The sequence below is a fragment of the Cetorhinus maximus genome, chromosome 9, assembly GCF_964194155.1.
Source record: "Cetorhinus maximus chromosome 9, sCetMax3.hap1.1, whole genome shotgun sequence".
Lineage (NCBI taxonomy): Eukaryota > Metazoa > Chordata > Chondrichthyes > Lamniformes > Cetorhinidae > Cetorhinus > Cetorhinus maximus.
Window position 1 is genome coordinate 106,342,140 of NC_135887.1, and position 12,264 is coordinate 106,354,403.

Here is a 12,264-nt window from a genome sequence, read left to right on the forward strand (position 1 = left end):
TAATTTCTAGCACACTGAGGATTATTGTCCAATTGCGGAATTACACCTAATGTTGGACACAGTGTTTTGAGTTTGGCAAGCACGGGCTTGTTGGGTACAGTCTGTACCTTACCCGTTGCGAACAACGGAAGGGACATGCTGTTTGACACAATCCACCAATCTTTGGGGCATACAGCCTACATACCTAGCATCACACTGGCACTGAAATTCATATAATACATTACTCATTTGTGTGATAGGCAGAATGTCTTTTTGACTTGATGGCAGCATCCTGTTAGTGGTGAATACCACTTGTGTTGCTACTGCATAGTAGCAGCATGAAATAGCTAGCTTCACCTGTTGCTCAAATTTTTGAGATACCTTGCCCTTCCAGGGTAACTTGAGGCTGTTGGGGACTTTTCAGGGCAAAAGTGACTGCCTTAGGCCCGTTCATGAGGTTGCGCTATATACAGCGCAAAATGATCTGATCAGGGTAGCCATTATGCCGCAGGATGCCTTTGATGCCCCCTATTTCATCATCAAGCTTGCATAGTAAGCTTGGGACCTATTTATGAGGTTACCAATAAGGCCAATTTTATAGCATGTGGAACTGTAAGAATCCCTACACATGTATTGACCAAAGAAGACCATATAGAACTTGCATATTGATAGCAATGCTGTGTCCATGTGCTCATTTGACATTGCTAGCCTATTCACCAGTGTCCCACTTAAGGAAGCCATAGAAATTTGCGATGCAGCACTATATCATTGCAATCTTGGTGCACCATCATTGCCTGAATCAGTATTCATTGAGCTTATGGACTCGGCAACCTGAGAAGTTGAGTTCAGCTTTAATGACACCATGTATGCCCAAATAGATGATGTTGCTGTGGGATCTCGGCCCAGCTCTCGTAAACATCTTTGTTGGGTTCCATGAAAATCGTGTCTTCGATGGAATGACACCTAACCTCCTTCTCCTTGCATATTTCCAATATGTGGATGATACGTTTGCTATATTTAAATCCGTAGTAGCATGTAATAATTTCCCTGCATGCCTTAATGAGCTCCATCCTCTGTTCAAACTCACCTTTGAAACAGAGCTGTCAAATGAGCTCCCCTTCCTTGGTGTACTAGTTGAGAAATCTGCCAGGGGGTTCTCTACCACAGTCTACCGCAAGCCTACTGTCACTGGTCAACATACATGCTGGGATTCTTACAGTTCCTCGTGCTATAAAATTGGCCTTATCAGAAACCTCGTAAATAGGGCCAAAGCTATTTGCTCACCTTGCAAGCTTGATGCAGAAATAGGGCACATCAATGGCATCCTGTGGGATGATGGCTACCCTGATCAGATCATTTCATGCTGTATATCACACAAGCTCATGTACGGGCCCAAGGCTGTCACTTTTGGCCCTAAAAAGTGCCCAGTCTACCTCAGATTACCCTGGAATTGCAAGGTGTCTCAAGGTGAGCAACAGGTGATTCTAGTTGTTTCACGCTGCTACTACATAGTAGCAACACGAGTGGTATTCACCACTAACAAGATGCTGCCATCAAGCCAAAAAGACAAATGGGTAATGTGGTATATGAATTTCAATGCCAGCGCAATGCTAGGTATGTAGGCCGTACATCCCAAAGACTGGTGGATCGTATCAAACATCATGTCCCTTCCGCTGTTTGCAATGGGCGAGATACAGACCGTATCCAACAAGCCCATGCTTGCAAAACTCAAAACACAGTGTCCAACATTAGATGTGATTCTGAAATTGGACAACATTTGTTAAATAGTCCTCAGTGTGCTAAAAATTACGCTGTCAACCAATTTAAGATTGTCAGTTGGGCTCGCAGTGTGGTGCATTTGCGTGTACTGGAAGCTGGATATATTGATGCACAGGGTCCTGTTCTTTGCAGACAGAGGGAACATAGCTAAGCGAAATAAGCGATAGTCAATTGCTGGTTCATTCCTCAGGGCAATGCCTTGACCACTCAGAGTCAAGCTACTCATTCAAACAGCTTGAATTTTTAAACAGTGTTTGGCTATTAACTGTCAGTCACCATTAACTGGTGCATTCTCCATGACTATGCCTCTACCAATCCAAGTCCACCTGCCAACCAATCAGCACTCTCTTCTCATACAGTATAATGTTGTTGCTTTTCCTGGTCCTGTAGAACGTGCACAGAATGCTGCTCGTTTTAGAATCTGAAATGGGCACAGGCTAACAATGGTCACACTGACAGATCAAGAGCGTTAACTGAGGAATAAAGCATTTGATCTGAATTTTTGCTCCTAGTCATCTTGTTGCCCTCGTCCTTCCCCCACTCACTACCACCGACTGATATACCTGGGAATGATTGTAACCTACTTTTTAAATCACTCCACTATTTTCCACATTGTGTTTTCTTTTCTTGAGTTTAAACAGAGCTGCTCTAAGCTATTTTGGAGTATGCATTGGTTGCTATCACAGCTTTATGCACCTTAAAGAACTCCTGCAGTCCGTCCATGGGGTCCAAAGCTTGTGCCAAAAATATTCCTCTCTCTTAGAATGCAAAATGATGTGTGTTTTTCATTATGTTTATTCTACCTGACAGCGCATCAGAAAAGATCCATCTTCCTTGCTTTGAATCTTCACTGCTTATGTTCAATATGAATAAAAACATGTCTGGTAATGAGGCAGCTAGGTCCTTCAATAGCTTTCTAAATAACAGGTTGTAAGTTCAATGATCAGGGCTGCACAACACTCAAACCTGCCAGATACATCTGGATTGCATTTTCAGTAGTCCTAGGGTAGGGGAGAAGGGATGAAAACATCAATTGTCCTGCCACCCACGCCGTTCTGTATTTCTTGTAGCTCCCTCAAATGTAAATTGAAAAAGTAGGCTTAATTTAATTCAAATCAGATTTAAATACATTTATTCTCTTAAAATGCATTCACTAATGCTGCTTTCAAAAATGACCCCTAGTTCATTTATTACTTAACATCTAAAATGTTATATAAGAGAAAACTAACATTTTAAAACAACAAATGATATTTAACACTCAAAAGGAGTGTCTTTGTAGGCTGCAGGTTTACTGTACTGGTAGCCTGAAATTCATGTGCTAATACTCCTTGGCACAAAGCATGAAACCCCTTTTGTCTGTACCATTATACCATCCTGTGTGACTTTAAAAATCCACCATTTAGAAAAACTGCAGAAACAAATGCCATCACTTAATGTACTTGAAGCAGAAAAAACTTTCCATTTGGATGACTGGGGATTTAATTGTGGGCAACAAGCATACAGGCCAGTTCACACTCTGCTTTGAACAACTATATATATGCCACGGGTCTCCAGTCACAGAGGTTTGAGCCTTATGCTGCTAAATGTGCAATATTTGTATTAATTGCTTCCATTCAAGCATAACTCTCATCAGACAATAGTATGGCTGAGGCTTCAGAAAAGTAAGGCTCAGCAGCCGATTTTTGACCCAAATTTTGAATGGAACCTTGGGGGTCAACAGTGGGTACCAAATGTGTTCTGTTCAGCAGGATTGACATCCTTCACCTCAACCTGTATAAAATATATAAAAAAGTTTGAGATAAAAATCTTATTAAATTTTTGGCTAACATGGTGCGATGTGTTATGGTCCCTAATTGGGTTATGGAGTGACTTGCTTTAAAAACTAGCCTTAAATCAAAATTTTTATCACTTGTTCTCCCTTTTCCCCCAAACACACCAGCTGTAATATCAATTTTTTCCATCCCCAACTATTCTGGGGTTTGGAGTAGTGTCAGAAATACTGACAATACTTTCCATTGAAGCATATCTGTTGATAATGGACCACAACTGAAAATGTTAAACTAATGCCTTCTTCTAGATGCTGATTAAGCTGCTGTGAATACTCCACTTTTCTCCTAGCAAATCTTATGTGGCCTCTTTGTGTACTGCCTTTAACAGGAGCACTCCCGACCCAAACCATTCAGTATCAAAGCTCCGTAAGTAAAAATGTGGTGGAGGGAGCAATACCTGCCTCTTGTGAAGTATTTTCCAATCTTTTTGTTGTACTGGATGGCACTAAAGCCTTAGTACATCATTGCTGATAGTGGAAATATGTTGTGATCTAATTGAGTTCTAAAAAATGTACATGAATGCATTTCAGATGCCATGCTTGAATTAAGGATTCTATAAATTGTGAATAAAATTGCAAAGTGGCATTTCTGCATCTCCTAATCCACTTCATCATTCATTCAGCAGCTCAGTCTCTACACAGCACAAGCATACTTCACAAACTTGGACATCAGAATGGACTTTTAAAGTGTGCTAGAAAGCTGCAGAATATTTTACACTTGTAATATGAATTTGTATTTTCATGTTTAACAGATCAGGAATTCCATACAATTGAAGTGAATGGAAATGGCTTTGGTCTTTTGGGATTGATCAGGAATTTGTTTATCTCAATCCAGTCTTCAAGCAGCTATTCAAAAAATAAATTAATTTTTGGTAAGCCCATCTTTTGTGAAAATATTACCTTAAAAAGTTAATTTCACAAAGAACCTACTGCTCGAACATTCCACACCATCCTTTCAAAGCACAGACCTATCGTTCAGTAGAAGGGAATTCCATTTTGAGGCAGTCATATCAGAGATAATCTGCATGTTAAAGTAACTCACAACTGGTCAGAAAGAGTTAACCTTCCCATGTGGTATGATCCCATATTTTACATCAAAATTACATTCCTAATAAATACTGAGATACACCATTTGACCATATAATAAATAACTGATTGATTGAAATGGATTGACATCTATTTCCAATAAATCTTTCAAATCTAACATAAATTCAAAAATATATGAAGAGAAATAGAGGGATTTGAATTTATAACTGAATGTATTCCTTATATAAATTGGGTCATACAATCAATGAAATTAACTTGAGAGCGATGAATGGATATAGCTCAGTAACTATCAAAAGTTAAATAAGTGAAACACTCCTTCACAGTAGAAACAATTCAATATTAAGAGGAGTTAATTTTACATTAATAATTGTAGTACAAATTGATATTTATGGTGTTATATTTAACTCTTCATTATATAGATAATGTAATCATGAATCCCTGTTGCTATCAATTGAGGCAGGGATGGGGTGAGGGTTATGATCAATCAGTATTCGATTAAATCATATTAATGTTGTACAAATACCAATCAGCACTTCTCTGAAAGGAATAGCTCATTTCATTACAGCATAAATTAAGGTGCTGAATTGGAGAAATAAAAGAACTTTATGTTAAATTATTGAGGGAGATATTAGAAATTCCAAGCCAGCGGTATTCAAACAGCAGCATGCCAGACAAATCCGCCCAGTTCGCAATGTTATTTGGTTCTCAGAGCTCTGCCTTTTGATCCTCTTCACTGATATAAACTGCTGATCTGCCAGTGGGCTCATGGGATTTGGGTTTTTAAATTGCAGGCAATAATTCCAGCTTTATCAGCTGGACACTACACTGGACTAAGATGTGGCTCCTGCTACCCACAGTGCTGCCCTTCTGCTTCAGTTGGTACCTGTCTCAGCAATCCACAATACTTGATTCTACAAGATGAATATTTGGAATGGATACCGTTTTGTCTGTGACTGGATGATCGCAGTGTCTGAAGATTTGTTTGGTTTCCTATGATCACTAAATATTTTCCATTATAAGTGTACTTGATGATTTGTGTGCCTGAATATAAATGCTATTCACAATACCAATCCATGAATTCCTGGGGTGGGAGAGGCCCTGAGGAGGCAGGAAGGGGTGGTGTTCAGAAGGCTGGGGTGGAGAGAGCACTGTGGGGAGATGGACCTTGGTGGGGTGGTGGTGCCCTGATCAGGAAAGGGGGGGGCCAGTGATGAAGGTGCACCCCACTTTCCTACCCGAGGCCTTGAGCAGACTCATTCCCCAACCCTGACCACCTCCTGCTAGCATCAAAATTGCAGCTAACTGGGAAGCGGCCCTTAAGTGACAATTAACTGGCTACTCAATTGGGTGAGGGTGAGTGGGCCGCATTAGGCCTTACCCATCCCACCCAGTAAAATTTCTGACAGGTCACAGGCAGGCGGGTAGGCAGTAGGGAGTGAATTTTATAGGCAACCCCTCAGGCGGGAGCCTGTAAAATACTACCCAGTGTTTCGCCTAGCCACACTGCCTGCTGGCTTTTTTGTTTAGCAGGACAAGAAACTCAGGCTGATCATGGTTAAAAAAAAAACTGTTTAAAGCTATTAAACATAAAAAGTAAAATGTAGGCTTTATTTGTACTGAAATAAGTATGGGCAAGATTTTCCCGTCGGCGAGCGGGGGGCAGGGCCGCTCGCCGACGCATAAAACGACGCGCAGTGATGTTGAGCGGGACTCCCGACGTCACCGCGCCCCCATTTAAATTTTCCGGAAAGCGGGAATGCAGCAAAATCAGCTGCGCGCCCGCCAACCTGTCAATGGCCAATTGAAGCCATTGACAGAGTCATTTAGTTAATTAATGGACCTACCCGTCCAACCTTAAGGTTGACGGGCAGGCCAGGAGCCCCGGCGGGAATTAGAAAAAGCGTGAAACCTCATCCATGGGCGGAATGAGGTTTCATGTAGGTTTTTAAAAATTTTATTAAAGTTTTTGTAAAAATTATGGACATGTCCCAACTCATGTGACAGTGTCACATGAGGGGACATGTCAGGAAATTTCTTTTTTTTCTATTTTTAATATTTTTGATAGTAGAACTGATCTCGCTGAGGCAGCACTTAGCCTCAGGGAGATGAGTGCACTCTTTCGTGCGCATGCGTGAAAGAACGCACTCTCGATTTAGGGATTCCCCCACCCCACCCGCACAGGGCGTGCATAGCGCTTCCGTGCAGATGTCGCGCTGGGCGGGCCTTAATTGGCCCGCCCACGTAAAATGGCGCTGCGCCTCCGATCGGAGGTGCGCCTGTGCGCGCCTGCTATTCAACTTCGCCCCCGACGGGGGGAAAATCCTGCCCTGTAGCTCCAAAGTCACTAAAGAAATGTTCTTCATTTTGCTTTCACCAGCTGTTTAAATAGATTATTTGTTAGATTAATCCAAATCTTTATCACAATTTAAATTAAAGAAATGTTCTTTCTGATATCTGTCCTAAACTTATTTAGCATTAATTTTCATTTATGTCTTCTGATACTTCTGCCTTGACTTAATTTGAAGAAATAAACTGGGTTATCAATACCATCTAATATTTTATATAGCCTGATGATGTTGTTCTTATTAAGCACCATCTTTCTAGGCTGTAAAGATTCTGCTTTTGATTGGTTATATCCTTTACACTTGCAATCATCTTCTTACCTTTATTTTCTGTTTTATTACATTAATTCAGAAAACAAGTATGCATATATTTCGTGAAGAATTGAAGTCAGTTTTGTCATGTTACTTCAAAGATTCAGTAGATCGTACAACAAACGATTGAGAAAACTCTCGCATAAATCCAACCCCACAGTACTTACAGGAGAATATCTTGGCAATTTGAAAAAGTTGGTGTGGTTTTCAGTGTAATTATATCATTGTGGGATGGACACAATATCTACCTCAAGTGACAACAACATGGTGTCAATACTGCTAAGTGTAAAATGGGAAAATGTGTATTAAAATTCTATATATCTATTCATAAATGTGGCTTCACTAATATATTTATCACACTGATGGAAGTTGCTTCTAGGAGACTTACTCCACACTTCTGACTCTAGAGTTATGCAGTGTAACAATAATGGTTTACATAAGTTAGGCACTGTATTGTCAGAGGAAGTTGTTAGATGGCATCTGTAGTGTTGCTTGAAACATTTCCTTCAGCTACTCACCCAAGATTTTGCTGATGTTTGAGTTATGCATGTCTGGAAATGCCTGCAGTATCTTCCTGCGCTCGTCCTTTGCCCACACCATGAACGCATTCATTGGTCGTTTGATATGTGGTTCGTTGTTGCTGCGACCCCTGGTTTCTCTGTAAACCCGTGCCTCCGTCACCGTAGTGCTTCCTGTTGGCCAACAATAATACTGCTGTAGTTTAGCTGGAGACCCATTCATTGCCTTACTCCCTGAAACATTGGAGCAGGAAGAAAAGAGAGCAACACAGTACATTAATTTTATTTAGCATGCGCAGAGCATACAGGATAAATTGATTTCACTTTGCATAGGCTCAGAGAGCCGTGTTTATTGTGCGGTGAAATCTAGTGTAGCATTCAGCTGACAGTATCCATCAACACAGGGCAATCTGCTGACTGCTGGGCCAGATGAAGGCATCCATTACCCCAGCAGTGAAATGCTAGTTCAGACATGACAGCTAGTGTCTGTTCCTCAGGATCAGTTCAGAAATTTATGATGCCCCCAGTGCCATTGCTTTCTGATTGACACTCTTTTAGCAGAATAAATATGCTTCTGTGCATACATAAATGTTCAACCTTTATTCTTACATGTCAGAATATGTTGAGTCAGCAGGTTCCTGCACCTTTACGAAGATAAGCGCACAGCTCCTTGTGCAATGGGGCCCATGGAGAGTGAACACTCATTTTTGGCACCAAAACATTGTTCAGTGTGTCAGGACTAAGTATTACTGACTGACAGTTTGATGAGCTGGAGAAAACTGCAAGTTCAGGTTCAGCTCAATCTGAAATTGCTGCATTCTTGACACTAATTCAAAAGGCTCTAATCTAATGAAGGTGCACCTTCAGGTTTGTAAGCCATGCTTCACAAGCAAAAATTGTAATGCTAGGACAGCTTCCTTTAGCTAAGCTGGAATGAACATTTTTGGTATGTTTGATTAAGAGCAAGAGTGAATGAATTCTGTTTTGGCATCAGGTCACCATTTTTGTTGCTCCTCTCTTTCCCCTCACTTCACTCTGCCCTCCCTCTGTGGGATTGCTTTCTGTATGAATTTTTTATCATGTTACTTGATAAGTGAATTATAACATTTAAATATTTACAGTACAAGTGTATTTTCATTAAATATGTGTGCATTATAAGAGGGTTCTGCCTTAATATCCTTATATAACCTTATACTATAAAGCACTAAACAGCGGATCTGTTTATCAGCAATCGACTGGTTTCTGTCTTGGAATTATATTGCCTTTTTAATTATAATCTCAAATCCATAATTTTTAAATGTAATAAAAATGTGATTATAATCCGTCATTCAGTTTTCATCCATCTTAAATTTAAAAGATTAACTTTGGGAGTACAGTAGCAAAGTGGCTATGTTATTGTTGTAGTAATCCAGAGGCCTGGACTAATGTACTGGAGACATAAGTTTTTATCCCACCAAAGCAGCTGGGGAATTTAAATCCGGAATCTGGAATAAAAAGCTAGTATCTGTAATGGCAACCATGAAACTGCTGGAATGTTGTAAAAACTCTTAGGTCTCCTTTAGGGAAGAAAATTTGCCATCCTTATCTGGTCTGGCCTGTATGTGACAGCAAACCCACATCAATTTGGTTGAATCTTAACTGCCCTCTGAAATGACTGAGCAAGCCACTCAGTTATATTCCAAAAGGTGGTTCATTACTAACTGCCCTTGGGAAAGTGGTAATGGGCAATAATGAGAAGTGATCTAATTGAAACATAAAATCCTTAAAAGGACTTGTCAGGGCTGATGGTGAAGATTGTTTCCCCTGGCTGGGGAATCTAGAATATGGCGGGGAGGGAGTTGTCATAGTCTCAGAATATGGGGTTGGCCAATTAGGACTGAGGTGAGGAGAAAATTCTTCACTCAAAGAGTTATGAATCTCTAATCCAGAGAGCTGTGGATGCTGAGTAGTTAAGTATATTCAAGACAGAGGGTGATAAATTTTTGAGTTCTAAGGAAATTAAAGGATATGGAGATGGTGCAGGAAGGTGGAGTTGAGGTAGGGTTGTCAACCCTCCAGAATTGGCCTGGAGTCTCCAGGAAATGAAGATCAATCTCTAGGACACTGCACTAGTTAGACCACACCTAGAATATTGTGAACAGTTTTGGTCCTCTTGTCTAAGGAAAGATATACTGGCATGGGAGGCAGTCCAGAGAAGGTTCACTAGGTTGATCCTGGGTATGGAGGGATTTTCTTATGAGGAGAGGTTGAGTAGGTTGGGCTTGTACTCACTGAAGTTTAGGAGAATGAGAGGCGACCTTATTGAAACATATAAGATTCTTAGAGGGCTTGACAGGGTAGATGCTGAGAGATTGTTTCCCCTTGTGGATAAGCCTAGGACCAGAGGGCATAATCTCAGAGTGAGGGGTCGCCCATTTAAGGCAGAAATGAGGAGGAATTTCTTCTCTCAGCAGGTTGTTAATCTGTGGAATTCTTTACTGCAGAGGGCTGTAGAGGCTGGGTCGTTAAGTATATTCAAGGCTGAGATAGACAGATTTTTAATCAGTAAGGGAATCAAGGGTTATGGGGAAAAGGCAGGAAAGTGGAGTTGAGGATTATCCCGATCAGCCGTGATCTCATTGAATGGTGGAGCAGACTCGATGGTCTGAATGGACTACTTCTGCTCCGACATCTTATGGTCTTATGGTCTGTATACAATCCTGGAGAAAAATCATCAGGACATTAAAAAAGAATTTTTTTTGTCATTTTCTTTGAACACTTCTCTTTACTAGATATAAAAATAATGAAAATGGGTGTGGCGGGGGGAAGCTGTTTGGCTGACAGTCAAGCATCATCCAATTGGGTAATGAGTCACTTTGTTTTCCAATTGGCATGAGAAAGCAGTGTGTCACAAGGATGGATAAGTTGGCCAACTAATGGTTGGAGCATGGGGGGGGCAAGTCATGTGATGAAGCCTCCAGCCTCCAGGGATAAACTTAGTCACAATTGGCAACCCTAAGCTGAAGAACAGCAATCATCTTGTTGAATGGTGGAGCAGACTTGAAGGACCAAATGACTTTCTGTTGCTCCTATTTCTTTTGTTCTTATAATAAATGCTGGCTTTGCCAGTGATGCCCAGGGAGCATAGGACACAACAAACTCTAAAGACATCTCCAAGTGAATACTTCACTAAAGAGGCAGTTTTCAGAACATGCGTTCCTCTCTTGGATGTAAATAATACCAGGAATGTCAGGCACATAGTCCACATCATTTTCCATCTGATGATTTTGAATGGACAGAGCACATGTCCAAATTCTTAATATGCACTCCCAGCAGCTGAGGCACTACACCAGGAGCATGCACTCATAAAATTTCCCCTTAAGGCTGCACTTAAAGACTATCCCAAACAAATAGAACTCCAAAGTTAGGTTGCAGAAGAATTCGATAAAAGTTTGTCCAGCTCAGTTATCACCATTTAACAGTGAGCAATCCTAAACATAATGTGTTGTGGAAGGAAGTGAGAATTAAAGCTGTGCATTGGAGAAATTAATAAGGATAATGCAGGTTAAGGATGATCAAACATGAGGTGAATTGAATTTTCATTGGAATTCTCCAAATTATCCACCATAATTTGGGCAGAAAACTCTGAAAAAATGACATCAATGATAGTACAGAGCTTGAGAATTGCTGAAAAAAGAGACATGTCAAAGCCTTTCTTCAAGCTGCCTAAACAATGCTTGGCAGTTAACAGTCAATCACCATCACTGGTGCATTTTCCATGGCAACACCTCTAACAGTCAGAGTCCACTTTCCAACCAATCAGCACTCTCTTCTCATACAGTTTAAATTGGTGTTTTCCCTTTTATTGGTATTCTTGTGAAGTGTCCTAATGAGTGCAAGGTTCGACATGTCTCTTTTTTCAGCATCAATGATCTTTATGCTATTTCTACAGGCTTCTACAGATCTTGCTAAAATAACAACAGTCGGGAGACACCCAGTGGAAATTCAGCATCAAGGAGTATAGATACAAGTAGCATAATTCATTTAAAGTCAATCTCTTCTTTTTCACTAAAGCACTCATTTCTTGTCAGGAGGGAAAAAAATACATTATATATTTTCCACTCAAACTCCTTACTTTGTATGACAGCCTTGTCAACCACATCCTTGCCATCACTTGATACATACCTCAAAGGAAAAGTTTGGTGACCATAACAGCCATTATTAGTGTAAATTATGCAAACACAACAGAAAATATAAATTTCCGCCGCAAAACGCCAACAAGAAAGTAAAAATTGGTAAAAATGAACAGCATATAGAGAATATGATGATTAGGAGTGTGCTTATAAATTTTAGTGATCTTAGTCAACCACTGAGGGTCAGCTTGTGCCTGTGAACATCCAAAGCCATATACGATGTATCACATGAATTCTTCATAGGGAACTCTGCACATGAAACATAGGTTGTGTCAGGAATTTGAATT

The 12,264-nt window shown here is 40.5% G+C and overlaps 1 protein-coding gene across 5 annotated transcripts in view; it reads right to left on the reverse strand.

Annotated features, from left to right (window-relative positions):
- Positions 1-12,264, reverse strand: part of sox6 (SRY-box transcription factor 6) — a 710,993-nt gene that overhangs the window by 16,020 nt on the left and 682,709 nt on the right. For 4 of the 5 annotated variants that reach the window (XM_078549279.1, XM_078549275.1, XM_078549276.1 and 1 more), the window contains one exon: positions 7,806-7,979. In XM_078549279.1, coding sequence (XP_078405405.1) covers positions 7,806-7,979 — 174 coding nt within the window. Of the gene's footprint in view, positions 1-7,805; positions 8,040-12,264 lie in introns of all 5 variants that reach the window. The other variant, XM_078549274.1, reaches the window with a different exon arrangement.